This window comes from Rhinolophus ferrumequinum, chromosome 2 (assembly GCF_004115265.2).
Source record: "Rhinolophus ferrumequinum isolate MPI-CBG mRhiFer1 chromosome 2, mRhiFer1_v1.p, whole genome shotgun sequence".
Taxonomy (NCBI): domain Eukaryota; kingdom Metazoa; phylum Chordata; class Mammalia; order Chiroptera; family Rhinolophidae; genus Rhinolophus; species Rhinolophus ferrumequinum.
This window is the reverse complement of record NC_046285.1, coordinates 98,051,156-98,065,890: the sequence shown is the minus strand read 5'-3', so window position 1 is coordinate 98,065,890 and position 14,735 is coordinate 98,051,156. Positions and strand designations below refer to the sequence as shown.

Sequence of the window (14,735 nt, the reverse complement as noted above, 5' to 3'; positions counted from 1 at the left end):
TGATATAAACGTAAAGCTCAAGTACTCAGTATATGTGTGAATGAATTTAATTTGTAACTCAAGCAAACTCGTTACTGGTAGTTCACATCATACTTCCAGATAAAATGAGGAACTGCTTTGAATGCCCTTTACACCTGGGTAACTCACTCTTTATTCCATTGGTGTATGCATAATGGCAGCTTTCCTAAGAGAAATAAAGTGAAATTCAGCTAGCATGCCTACCAAGGGCTTATGCCACCTGATACATTTTAAATTAAGTATCACTTACTATAAAAGCCATACATGTTCACTGCAACAACAAAAAATCATCCGGTTTCAGCATTTCTATGGTGTGAAGACCAACATTTGGGACTATGGAAATATTCTATTGGGAATCTACATTTTATTGGTCCATGGAGGGTTAAAAGGAAGTCCACCTATTCACAAATGAGGGAAGGGATTTGAAAGGGTAACATTTTAAGCAAATAATACAAATAGCCACATGTATAGAATAAAAGAATTAAGCAATGCTTTTTCTTTATTAAAAATGTGCTTTATATAGGTGGTTTAAATATATGATGACTGTAAATGTTAACCCTGTTAAATCAATCTGTATATCTGTATGCACCCTCAGACCATATTATAAAGGACTTAAGCGACGTGTTCCTAGAGACAGGTTTATATTGTATAAAGAATCATCCCCCCGTTTCTCTCTTCTATACAAGGGTGAGTTGGCCACTGTCAGGCTGTTAGTTGAGGAAGCTGGCCATCTTGGGGAAATCAGGAATAGGATTTTTCCCATTTCCCTATAAGAGTCACTGTTTCCTCTTAAAAGACTCACCTGATCTTAATTCAGATGCTTTGAACCCCTTCCCCATTTTTCCAGTGTAATTTAAAATTTTGCCATTGGCTCCTTGATCCTGTGGACAGATACTCAAATGTGCCACACTGACCTCTGTAACACTGAACATTGTTCTTTTTAGTCCTTGAATAAAAGCTGGTGGGAAAGTCAAGTTTGATTAGGTGCCTCTATATGTGATGCGTCTATTAATTTGGCCGTAGCTGGGTACATAACATTTTACATCGCTTGTTTTGAATTAGTCCACAAATGTTGAGACTATGCAATTCCTTTAAAAAAGGAGAACAGGGACATACCTTAGGTCTGAGGAGCTTCTGTTGTCCCTCTGTATGGTATATACTCAAATATTCACTAGGCGATTGAAGAATGTTCTGAATTTGACTTCCCCGTGAGCTATGGTATAGGAGGTGGTTCTCTGTATGTCCATTGCCTGGAGTTTTCCTAAGGAGTCCGAAGAGTCTGAAGGAGCAGGGTCTTCGCCTCCTTCACCCATTTCATGTTTTCTGACTTTTCACTGTGGAATGAGCATTTCTCAACTTCAGGCCTGACATGTGGAAGCTCAGTGGATTCACGTTATCCCCAACTACAAAAGTGCTTGACTTGAAACCGTGGTGGGTATTGGGGGACCACAAGGGGTGGATAGGATCTGAACGGTTGGAAATGAAAAATGTTGGGTTTGTTTTTGCAGTCAGATATTTAGTGGTAGGCTATTTATCACCTGTCAGCAGAGATGTGTGGAGTAATAATGTCAGCATTTAACTGTGTGCCAGGCTCTGAGCTCCTGTGTGTTTTATGCCATTTAATTTCAACAAAAGGTAGGTGTTATCACATTTCTGAGGCACACGTCCAAGGTCACGCCTGTGTAAGACTGTATTTCACCAAACATAATATATTTCTCTTTAAGCATTTAGAAGGTATTTTAAGTAAATACCAAAGCTTGTGAGGGTTCATGTTAAGAGTCATAAACTAGTATACATAATGTTTTCAGGTCCACTGTAATTAGTGCTTAAGTCTGACAGAACAGTACTGGACCACATGTTGTGAGGGGCAAAAACTGACCCAGAAATTCTTGTGTGTCACATTAGTGTTAATTGTTTATACAGAAAATCTAGGTGCACGCAGGACTTGTTAAATGTTTGCTAAAGTGAATGGGAGGAAGTGATTCAAGATGTAAACACAAATTAACATGATGTTGAGGGAAAAAATTATTAAAATACTGGGTTTGCTCTTGGGTCATTTTTCTATTGGTGTCACAGAAGCATTTCTCTTAGACCATTGCCTCTTGATAGTCATAACCCATAACTTAAAGACTTTTCTGTGGTATGTGGGCACATAGCACATTCTAACAATATCTGGAACATTTTCTATTATTAGAGTTAACTCCTGTTGGTCATAGTCTTGCCCTGTGGTGTTTACATTTGTAGAGAAATAAATTGAGATACAAAAATGCCTGTTACTTAAGGGGTGAACCAAAACAGAAATCCTTCCTTCGTTCCCAAGTCATCATAAATGATGGATTGTTGAATCTATAATTCTTACACTGAAGCACGAGCACACCCTCATATAAGTGGCAACTAAAACCAGTAAGGTGTTTTGACTTTCAGCAGCACCAACTTGATCAATCTTGCCAGCTTTGGAAGAGTGAGCAGAAGGTGAACGAATGGCTGAGCGGTCAGCATTATTTCAGCAGGCATTTCAGCCTAGCAAGTCACACGTTACACTGTACTTTGAAAAGGGACCTGTGGAAATAAACTCTGCGTCTGCACGGAATTTCATTTTATAAGCTTTAGTGCTTGTGTAATGCTTACTGCAGAACTACTTAAGGCATTTTAATGACACTGAATCTAAGACACCCCCTCTTTACCGAATGTTCTGGTCAGTTTTTTCTAGTAGTAAGTCAAATTAAGACTTCCAGTGTAAAATTTTCTTCAGAATATGCCTGAAATTGTCATCAGTTCAGTCCTGTATCTCATTAGGACCTAGCGCCTTGCGTTTCTCATGTTTGACATATTTTGAGTGGTGAAACAGCCACGAATGGAGGGACTAGGAGATTTTGACATACTCTTTCCAAAAATTGGTAATTATAATTTCCTTTTCCAGCTTATTTTGACCTCTACCTATCTTAGATACTAATGTATACAGTATATTACTAATATGTATTTTTATATATATTTTTAAGACTGCATGCCGTCTTGTTACGGGGTCTTCACATTGAGTTTATGACTGGTAGACTGGCAAACAATACAAAATTTTGAAGATTCTGGGTTGAATTTCATTTTAAGCTCCACAGAAAACTGTTGGAAATACAATACCATCTTTTGTTACTGTATTTACATGTTTGCTTTTATTGCCTTTTAGGTACTCAAGGAGTTGCACCTGGTCCTGTAATTGGGCTCCAGGCACCATCCACTGGTCTTCTTGGTGCCCGACCTGGCCTGATCCCACTCCAGCGCCCTCCAGGAATGCCTCCACCTCACTTACAGCGATTTCCTCTGATGCCACCTCGTCCCATGCCCCCACATATGATGCACAGAGGTCCACCACCAGGACCAGGGGGCTTTGGAATGCCTCCCCCTCATGGAATGAAAGGTCCCTTTCCACCGCACGGCCCCTTTGTTAGGCCTGGTGGAATGCCAGGGCTTGGGGGCCCGGGACCAGGCCCCGGGGGTCCTGAAGACAGAGATGGAAGGCAGCAGCAACCACAGCAGCAGCCACCGCCAACCCAGCAGCCGCCGCCAACTCAGCAGCCGCCACCAACTCAGCAACAACCACAACTGTTTAGAAATGATAACAGGCAGCAGTTCAATTCAGGTCGAGACCAAGAAAGGTTCGGAAGAAGATCTTTTGGAAATCGGGTGGAAAATGACCGGGAACGGTATGGAAACCGAAATGATGATAGAGATAATAGTAACCGTGAAAGGAGAGAGTGGGGAAGGAGGAGTCCTGACCGGGACAGACACAGAGACTTGGAAGAGAGAAATAGACGTTCTGGGGGGCACCGAGACAGAGAGAGAGATTCTAGAGATAGAGAGCCTCGTAGAGAGAAGGAAGAAAACCGAGGAAAGGAAAAGCCTGAGGTGACAGACAGGGCAGGTGGTAACAAGACCCTCGAATCTTCCATTAGCCAAGTGGGAAATGTAGACACTGTTTCAGAACTTGATAAGGGGGAGTCTGAGTCTGCAGCCGTAAAACCTTCTGAAGAGTTGCCTGCTGAGGCTACCTCATCCGTTGAACCCGAAAAGGATTCTGGCTCAGCAGCAGAGGCTCCTCGTTAGAGACTGGAATTTATTAAAATGTGACAGTGACACTTCCTGGAGTGTAGCGCTGGAGGTGTACAGATGCTGTATTATACTTGCTCCTGCTATATCAGCCCCGCGGTAGTTTGTGGGGAACTGTAAGCAATTTGATTGCTTCCCTTCTATTTAAAAATAGCCACAAAATAACAAAAAATACTGAAAATATGAATAAATATTACCCTTTTTGCTGTAACTTTTTAAAAGTTTTGACTTTAAAAAGTTTACAAATCGTAATTAGAAGTGCTCTCTATTTTTTTTTTTTTAATTTAAGACAAGGTAACGGTGAAAGCTCCTCAAAACAATAGGGATGTTTTTAATAAACTCTATTTTCGTAACAAACTTTAATGTGTGCTATTCTTCGTACACTGCATTAAGGTGGAAAAAGATTGTTCACCATCAAAGTTTGAGCTGTTACTACTGTGTTGGAGTCTAAATTAGACTTATTTGGTGGAAATAGACTTCTTTATGTAGTTTGGAAACACTTTCATTTGTAATGAAATGAACTTTTTGATTTTTAGCGTTTCAATCATAAGGTAAAAGTGGTTTTAATGTTAGCTTTGCAATTCGATCAAGTTTTTTTAGCCATTGGCTTTGTGGTAATTGTTGCCCTAATTAATTTGTAAAGAGAAATTTTGCTGGGGGAAAAATTGGATCCCAGCATTACCCATTGTACTATAAATTACCTGATTGCCTGGGTATTACTTAGAAGGTTGGGTGTTTTTCTTACCATCCTATTAAATTTTTCAAAAGGGTGAGGGAAATCAAGATTAACATTTACAACATAAAAGCTTTTTGTCTTATTTTATATGTTTAAGGACTTAAATGCAACCTATTGTTACTTATAAGCCTTGCCTGTTGCCTTTCTTGACTACTTTTTTAAACTCCCCTGCTGGGCAGAAGTAGACTGGACTTTTTGCCACCTATGAAGTGCTTCATCTCTTTGCTTAAAATTAACTAGGAAAAATAGTTGTAGGTTATCCAAGGACCTTTACATGAAGATATCGAAAGTCAAGTGAAGCCTAGGTGTGGTACAGAAGAGCAGTTCTGTCAAACTGCTCACCCAGGGCAGAGGAAAGACCGCCAGGTACAAGATTCCAGTATTCATGGCCTTGTTGAAACGTTTTTCTTAAGTTACATTTTTCAGCTGTCCTACTTTCAGTGTGCTGAGCAGTTAACATTTTCTTTGCCCTCATCCTTGGGCGAAGCTGCTTTATTCGGTTTTCAGATATTAAGAGTACTCTGTGGCAAGATCGTCAATGGGGAGACTGTATCTAGGGCAATGTTCTTGTGTTCCTGCCTTTAGAAAATGAGAGAGAATCCCGTTTCCTATCTGCAGACGTGAAGGACAAAATGTGTCCGTAGTTTTGTCGGCCCACCGAAAAGATTAAAAGTCCTAACAAACTGCTTTTGGAAAGAAGGAAACATCTGATTACTTAGTGTTCAGATTTCAAGGATTTGCAGCCTGTATTTCCAGTTGAAAGTATTAAGACCACCTTTTTGCACGTGACAAAACCCCCGAAGTACTAAAAGGTGTAGCAGTTCCACTTGCCTTAAAGGTCCCAAGGGAGTCCCTGTTTTGAGTTTTATCCCATATATGTAAGATTCTCTATTAGTGAAGTCTTATTAAATACTGTTTGTTTTTCTCTACTTGACAGCGGTTTGAACCACTTACTGTGAGCATACTGTTTTCTCACCTTGAACTTTGAAACCACAATTTGTCCTCCAAATTAGTTTCTCCTCTCCTAAACGATGTACATTTGATAAAGTACGTCATACTTATGGTCAGTCAGAACTGCAGCTTATTTCTGGTTTTGCTACCAGAAATATTTTACAATTTTCAATTAATAGAAACCTGTAATCCACAGTCAACCCTGAGTTAGATTAACATTTTATTTAAAAGCATTTTTGAATAGGTACTTAAGTACTTACATTAAGAGAAACAGACTTGAATTCATTAATTGGATGGGTCAATTCTTACAACAGCCAGTACCCACAAACATTTCGTTGGTTCTAGCTTACAGTGCTATCTACTGTATTTCTTTAAAGGGCTTATTCTGGAAGTAGATTGTGCCAACTTCTACTTTTACTATAAACTAAACGTTCACAGGTCTACAAAAGTGGAATATGTGCCATTTTGAGAGGTGGGGAAATTATTCTCAGCTAACAGACTACACATAACTGCCCATTCACAATTTCACTAAAAGTTATCAAAGGGTTCTTGATTTAAATCATAACATCTACATTTTAAAAGAAACCTATGTACTTTTTGAATCAAATGCTAAGTGGCTAAAGTAGGGAAACCACCTTAATTTCCCTAAAGCTGACAAAGGATAGCCTCTGTCCAAGATTAAAGTTCAAGTTATTCTTAGCTAAAAGACCAGCTGCTGAAAATTTAAACATTTTGATTATCTCATATAAAACTTCTAAAAGAGAATGCTAAGAAATAATTAATGCCTGTCAACCTATTACTAAATCTGTTCCATTCAAACTATATGTATGAGTATCAGCTAATTTAGATTCTAATTTGGATACCTTACTAGGCTCAAAATACAGTGCCATCTCGGGTATTTGTTTATTGCAGGTTTGAATGAGAACTGAACAAATGTAGACAATTAAGTTTAATACCTGTATGAGATTAAGTCTGGCAAAATACAAAGGTCATTGAAACACATTTTAATTGAATATGAGTTTTATAAAGTACAAATCTTCCAACTGATCGTAAATCAGTTCTCATTGTAGGTACTTAAAACAATTTAAAAAAAGACACAAATTACACTTTTAAGGTTACAGTGTTTAATGTTTATCAGGTTAAACTTCTACAACTAGCAAGGTAACAGAGGAGTTACTAGGACTCAGACCTCGTCCTAGGGAATGTTTATTGGGCGATCCCAATTACACCACAAGCCAAACGACTTCCAGCATTTCCCGTCTTTTTACTTTCATCATTTCCACCTTTGCCCAAGTCATCTGCTTTTTCATGGACCTTGAAAAAATTTTAAGAACATAACTTAGAACTACCAAGTAATTACCATCTCTTCCCAACAATACCCAAAAGATTTCTAAGAACTGCTTAATATTAAAAAATGTTAAAATAATCCTAGTAGGGAAATATGCTTATATCTAATCTAACAGTAAAAAGTAGAAACTACTAAAAGCTTTTTCTTGATGCAAAGATAAAAATTACCTTTAAACACTAGGTAAGAGTTGTTATCTCTAAATGAAATACTAAACAACTGTTACAGTCCACCACATGCTGGTCTTAATCCTCTATGAGAAATTTTAGTAACCTCCGTTACAGTCATCATTTTTTTTTTTTAAGTGTGTTTCTCCAGGACCCATCAGCTCCAAGTAGTAGTTTCAATCTAGTTGTAGAGGGCACAGCTCACTGGCCCATGTGGGGATCGAGCCAGCAACCTTGTTGTTAAGAGCTCGCGCTCTAACCAACTGAGCTGCCCCACAGTAGTCATTCTTTTACAGTATAAATTACTTGGGGGGAAAAAAAAAGGAAAGTGAACCCCCCCAAAAAAAAAAACACTATCAAAATCGTGCTTAATGACTATAGCATACAGATAAGAGGTAATGCTAAAAATATCTTGAACTATTTAAAAATAGTACTGTAAATTTTGCTCATCAAACATTTATACATGATTTTTCTGCTTAACTATGGCTGAAGACAATTCTCAGGATAAAGGGTGAACTGAAAGGACGTTGACTACTGAATTAACTGTCCTCTGGGGTAGGAGTTTATACTACTCGGTGTTTTGCATAAAGCAGATGGCAGCTCCCAAGGGTGACTGGAGGCAATCGCTTCCCACATGTTAAACAAGTGATGATAACCTACAGCCCTGAAGGAACAGTAATACTGAGGTCCATCCAAGATTTAGGCTTAACAAAATGTTCCGCATAACTACAAGACGGAAACCCAGTCGTGGCAAGAAAATCTGGCTGTTCTAAAACTAGATAATGACTACTGTTTCTGCAATGCAGATCTAATATGGTCGAATGATGTAATCTGCTTTACCACTGCAGCTTACCACTGCAGACGGTGTCAACTAACCTAGATAATTAACTCATCTTCACTATAATCCCCATAGAAGAATTGTTTTTTCTAATCTGAACTAAAGGTACAATTTATGTGGATCCTCAGAAACCAGGATGAATAATCATGAAGTCATGAAAAGATACACGACTGTATTAGAAGAAATCTGATGCATGTCCTTAGTATATGCAACTTACCACCATTGTGCGGCCAATGATGGAATGGGCCCCCGAGAGTGCGATCACGGAATCTTCAATGGATACGTGGGCCACACCATCTTTGCCAGCGGTCACGTTGCCCAGGTCTCCAACATGCCTGACATTAACATAGCATCAGAGGCGTCAGGACTGATTTCCATTTAACATCAGAATAGTTCGAGAACCAAAAAATTAACAGTCAAGATGTAGCAGGATGGGCTAAGATGTGGATATAGTATATATCAAACAGAACCCACTTTTTCCAGACTGACAAAATTTTGCAAACATACAAATTTAAAAAGTAATTAGTTCAGATGCACAGCTCTTTAAACAAATAATGCTCTGGAAGGAGTCATGGGATGGGGGTGCACCTCTAATTTCAGAGATAAAATACTAAAGGGTACAACTCTCAGTTACTGAGTTCTTCCTGTTAATTCTTGGCATGGCTAAGAAATATGCCCCTTGGCCACTGTTATAAAAATAAATTAATCCTTGTCCTTAAACTTAGTATTTTCCTGAAAGGCTCTCAGAAATCAAATACATACATATGGAGTCTCACCGAATTTTCAAATTTTTACCTACAAAACTTCTATGTTTCACAATGATGGTTTCTTTTGCTAGAGGTTGGCAGTACTGTTATTCATGACATTTCCTGTATTAGTTCCCTTTGGCACTTGTATTCTATATTCAATAAATGCTATAAAACCAAATTGTTTTAAGTGTCCCCATTTGTCAATTCCTTAGCCCAGGTAGGAAGCCATTCTAGCATTTGGGGGCAGGGGGTTCACGGGGAAGACCACTCAATTATTTTAGCACACAATTTGCAAGCAGTACACCTACAGTGACCCCAAAAAGCCATTTCCATTATTAAGTGTTAAGCAGTTTGTCACTCACCTCTCCTGGTCCTTTGGCCCACCATGTGTTTTGGACAGAGGATTAAAGTGAGGACCTGCACTGATACAGCCTAGTTACCAAGAAAAGGGTAGTTAAATTATGAATCAAAATTCTCAAATTCTAAAAAGAAACGGGTCATTGCTAAAACCTCAAATGGAGAAAGTACTGATGTACATCATGACTTCTAGGTTAATCAAAACAGGAAGCAACACGTTAGTGGAAACAAAATGGGCAGGGAATAGAGACAAGTGCTAAAGACGGTGCCACTGGTCAAGTTAATGCCATTCTCTGGGCTTTGGTTTCTTCACTGCCTTGTAAAATAAGAGGGCCGAGACTTGACCTTCAATGGTTCATCTGTGAAAATCCCATGCTTATGACCCTGCTTAGGACCCTAAGAAGGTAGAACACCGTAACTACGAAACACTTATCTCCCCGGCAACTTATCTCACCAGCAAGCAGCTCTCCCGTCTAGGCCTCTACGTGGTGTGCGCCGCAGGCAAGGAAATGGCGCCTTCATCCAAGGGCCAAGGCCGTCGCCTGGGACAACTCCAGGGGGCAGCACTCAGATCGTATTCTGTAACAGTGGCACTCCTGCGATCCAAGGACGGCCATTCCCACAGAACACAACCACAACAATGCAGGAGTTTTTTCAAGAAACGGCCTTGTCCTTCCTTCAGTTGGTTGGCAAGTTTCCATTGTGTACACCTTCTCCCTGCCCTCCCATCCCCACGCTCAGCACTCCCGGGAGCACACAGCAAGTTACAGGGAGCAGCGCAGTAAGTCAAAGCCACAGAGCAATGGCCTCTCAAAGCAGAGGCAGTAAAACCAAGAAGCAGCTGGAGAAATTTTGTAACTGTTGAAAATGAATCAATGTGGTCATTAAATCACTATTTGTAGGAACCAAATTATGCAACATTAAAAACAAGTTCCAGTGAAATGAATCAAGTTCTCACCATAAAAAGTCTAAACACTAAGGTCAGATTACTCAAATATGCCAAAAGATCATTGAATGCATTTTTAACCCATAAACTTTTGTTAACTTGCTTCTAATCCCAGAGAAAATGAAAGTGAATCCAAAGCACCAATAGTTTACACTCTAGTTTGTATCTTAGTTTGTCTCGAGCGGGAGGTGTGGCGCTCCTCACATAGGGCAACGCGCCTCCGTGCAGACCCTGTGCTTCCAGCACCCACCCCAATCCCAGCTCACAAACACCTGGGATCACAGGGAAGGTAAGAAAGTAGCTGAAGTTTTCATTTTTCTTAAAAAAACACTTGAGACACTTATATAATAATCAAGCCACAATCACAATTAAAAAACATCAACTCCTGCCCTCCACCCCTTCCTTTCCACACTTAAAAGTAAAAACCTAGTTTTGTGGCTGATCTCCCTAAGGTTAACCTTAATAGCCATATTAACTTGAGTTTTTTAACGTTGAGGGGTTTTCATGTTCAGGCGCTTAGCTTGCTCGGTGAAGCACAGTGGGTCCCTACACCAGCACACCCACCTTGAGTATTATCTCCAAACTGATGGACGTGGAACCCGTGATCACCTTCAGTCAATCCTCTGATGGATCCCGAAACCAAGACCAGCCCGTTCCCCTGCATTCAGAGAAAAGTGCAACATGTTTGAGAGAGCAAGAGCCTCTAAACAAAGAAAACAGTTGAATTATCTTTAACACTCACAGGAGAGTGGAAAGACCACGGACTTGGGAGTCGAACAACCCACGTCCAAATTCCAGGCCCACCACTTCCTAGCTGGGAACTTTCAGCAGCTGCTTAACTAGAGCTGGTAACCTTGTTCTAACACTCGGGCCCTGTGGCCAGGCAGCAAGATGAAATCAAACGGCACACAAAAAGCACCTGGCGGAGTGGCGCGCAGTCAGCACTTCAATGGTCGAGTCTGACTCACCTACAATGAATATAAGTCAATTCTTTATTTTGTAAATACTTTTGAATAGGTTATATTTGCACATAGTGAGTACATGTATACACATCAAACTTTTGAACCCAGATGTTAGCACGTCATACTTTTTAGCACCTTGCTTTCTTCATGCAGACACTTTTCCATATAGCAAACCAGAGATTTGAGAGAGAGTGAGAGAAAGTGAGAGAGAGAGTGAGAGAAAGCGAGAGAGAGAGAGAGAGAGAGAGAGAGAGAGAGAGAGAGAGAGAGAGAGAGAGACACACACACACACACACACCGGGAAATGGGAAATGTCCAACTGCCTACCCTTGGATCCCTATGGGTATGTGTGTGTGTGTAACGGTATACAAGTTCATATATATTTCAGTGTACATTATAATTCCAGCATTGGTATTTTTGATACATAGCCAGAAAATGTTCTATCCCACTGCTCCTGGCATAGAATAATCAAATCTAATCTAACCAGACATACTTTTTCTGAAGTCTTTTTAGGGATTGAAACCTCAATAACCTTTGTGCTCTAACTACTGAGACTAAAAAGAAAGGACAACACGAAAGCAGGTAAAAGTAACAGAAGTATCGCCATACGGGCAATGGTGATGGTAATGGTGTTTGTTGCAAGGCTACACACATAAGTCGAGGCAATTACTGTTACAGGCACAGGGGGATCTTAGGAACTAAAAATACACACAAGCATCCACACCACACAGCAACACACACAATGCTGTCTGTACTTTTAAACAGTCAGGGCCCACAGTTGCAAGAGGTGTTAGCCTTGAAGACTGACTTTCCATTGTAAATAGCACTGCAAAATCAAGTAGTGTGGCAACTCCTGCCTTTTTTTGCTTTTCTTTTTGAAAACAGATATACTATGATTCTTCTGAGTACAACCGTTAATTTTGGAAAAACTCAAATGTGAATGTTATCCTCCAAAACAGGCTGTTATCCAAAGCACAGAGACAAACAGGGCAGGTTGTTCCACACCTCCATTTAATGGTAATGCATAGAGCACATGTTAGTTCAACAGTAAGCTTCCTGGGAACATGTAAAACAGGTCAGGGAAGCAAAGCAGACATAACCTGGTCCAGCATAGTGCTGTCCTGGGCTAATGAAGGCTTGGTATGTGCAGGTCTCCAAAATCACCAAGAGAAACTAGGAATTTGGACTTACAGGTGAAATTTTCTAATTTAAAAAAACTGGAAAATAATCCAAATTTTTAAACACTCAATAGGCCAAACAAATACAGTTCATTGCCAATTTAATACATCTGCATATCTGTAGAGCTGTAATGCTTAACTATCCAAGGGTCTTTATCCGGTACAATTAGCACTACCAAAGTGAAGTTTGGAACTTAAGAGGGAGACATGTAAGCTGCTCAGGGAATATGGAAAAACTCCGGGAACCGCAGTTCTGTATGGATGCACAGCTTGGTTTCTGAATGTAACACCAGGAGCCATTTCTCAGTGGCCAGAGGAAGAGACCTCAGAGGCTTCTTAGACTCTCTAGTATCGGTGAATTATGTGGGGAGGAGAGAGGGACAAAACAAAATCTGGCAAACAAAAACAATAAAACTTAATAAAACGCAAAGGGCCTTTTCCAGAAAATTTGGAAGCCACTTAAAGGAAAAAATGAAGCTCAAATGTAAGTTCTCCTTTGTGTAAACTTCATAGATGGACCACTTATCTAGATTACGTTTCCTGTCCTCACCTTTCTGTAAACCACTTTAGAGACTAAATCTCACTCATACATTAAATAATCTCTCCGAATAATAAACCAAGTACAACATAAACAATTTCCACCAGTTGGTACCCTTACTAAGATTTGGGGGACAGTCTTATCACAAGCAACTTCCTTACAACACGTGTGCAATATCACTAATGAGTATTTCTGTATACTTTACAAGACCTGTTCCAAAGTTTGTTTTCTACCATCTCAGTAACAGGCCTATTGATAAGAGCAATTTCAAAGTCACTTCCCAGAGAATTTGGTTAAACAAATGCTCCACGAGTTAAGTGACAAATTCCATGCAACAGAAACACTCCGGTCTAACTTCCAACTCCCAACCCCATCCACCAACAGTTAATTCTCCATCTTGGATGCACATTAGAACTTTGGAAACTTTAAAATTGCAACGCTCAGATTGCAACCTGACAGATTCTGATATAATTGGTCTGGAGTTGGGCCCTGGTATCTGTATTTTTTAAAAGCTCCCCAAATGAGCCTACTTTGCACCCACGGTTAAAAATCGCTGCTCTGGAAACTTCCCCCGACAAGGGAGTTGGTTAGATCTCTCTGGCTTTTGGAGCTTTATCTAGGGCCATCTTCTTTGCCCTTGGAGCCTGGCCGTGACCCAGAGTAAGCGTCAGCAAACTTTTCTGCAAAGGGTCACAAACGGATTCTGTTGCATAGTCTTGGTTTTCACGACCCTTTAAACATAAACATATTCAAAACAAACACCTAAGAAACACTTAGCTCCAGGGCTGGACAAACTCCGGTCCTGAAAGGATGAGGCCCGTGCGCCATAGTTTGCAAACCCACGAACGAGAGAGCTCAAGTCGGATATGAAGCCCTAAAGGGGTAACGGATGCGAAAACAGCGGCCCGGCGCAACCGCCACCCTATCTCACGGGCGGGCCGAGTATTGGACTGCGCAACTGTGAAGAGCAGGATCCTCAAGACCCAGAAAATGACCCCGCAAAAACGGGCCAAAGCCTTTTCAAAAGCGTCAAGTTCTCCGCTCTGGCCTACAGACGCCGCGGCGGTAGCCGAGGCCCTGAGGGCGGCTAATCTTCCTCCCTCGCTTTCTCTCCTCCCTCCCGGGCCCACGGTTGTTGGCACCCCAGGGGCGGCCCGCCCTGCACCCCGCCCTGCACCCAGGCCCGCGGCAGCCTCGCCACGCACGGCGCTGCTGCCGGGCTCACCCCGTGACTCAGCGCTCCGCGGCCGCGAGCGAGTAGCTGCGCGGAGGCGCAGCACAGCCGCAGGGCAAAGGCCCCGTGCTGCGCGGACTAGCGGGCCGGGCGCGGCGGGGGCGTGGCGAGGGCGGCCCGAGGCCCGGCCTGCCACCCGCTCCCGAGCACAGGTGCGCGGCACGCTCTCGCCGTCGGCCTCTGCCCCGGCCCTTGCCTTCTCCTCGAAGTGGATGGTGCCCTGCACCGGGCCGTCGCCCTTCAGCACGCACACAGCCTTGGTCGCCATGACTCGCGGGTGACGCTCTCGCCTGCGATCCAACGGCAACCGCAGACTCTGCAGGAAACGCCGACGCAGAGACCTGCGCTGCGGAATTTTTATAGACCTCCGCGCCCCGCCCTCCCCCCGGCCCAGAACCAATCGCCGCCCGCGTGCACTGTCCTCCCCAACGGAGGGCCTATGGGGGGCGGGGCCAAAGCAAAGGGTTGCGTTCGGAACTTAGTCCTTCGCTCCTCAGGCTCCCTCCTTCCTGTGGCTGTAAAACGCCCAGAAACCTGGAGCTGTGGAAAAAAACAACCTTTTTCTTCCAAAGATTGTAATCGTGGATTGCTGTACGCGACCCTGGGAAAATGAGGTAT

At 41.8% G+C, this 14,735-nt stretch overlaps 2 protein-coding genes across 4 annotated transcripts in view; one reads left to right on the top strand and one right to left on the bottom strand.

Moving 5' to 3' along the window:
• SCAF4 (SR-related CTD associated factor 4) overlaps window positions 1–7,073 on the top strand; it is a 63,068-nt gene extending 55,995 nt beyond the window's left edge. For 2 of the 3 annotated variants that reach the window (XM_033122426.1, XM_033122418.1), the window contains exon 20: window positions 3,197–7,073. In XM_033122426.1, the coding sequence (XP_032978317.1) occupies window positions 3,197–4,113 (917 nt within the window). In that variant the 3' untranslated portion in view covers window positions 4,114–7,073. The remainder of the gene's footprint in view (window positions 1–3,196) is intronic. The other variant, XM_033122435.1, reaches the window with a different exon arrangement.
• SOD1 (superoxide dismutase 1) lies at window positions 6,905–14,466 on the bottom strand. The gene is made up of 5 exons (XM_033122449.1): window positions 14,314–14,466; window positions 10,770–10,863; window positions 9,265–9,334; window positions 8,371–8,488; window positions 6,905–7,117 (listed from the first exon to the last, which is right to left on the bottom strand). The coding sequence occupies exons 1-5, from the start codon at window positions 14,383–14,385 to the stop codon at window positions 7,010–7,012; spliced, it is 462 nt and encodes a 153-aa protein (XP_032978340.1). The 5' UTR covers window positions 14,386–14,466; the 3' UTR covers window positions 6,905–7,009.
• Window positions 14,467–14,735: the final 269 nt, after the last annotated feature.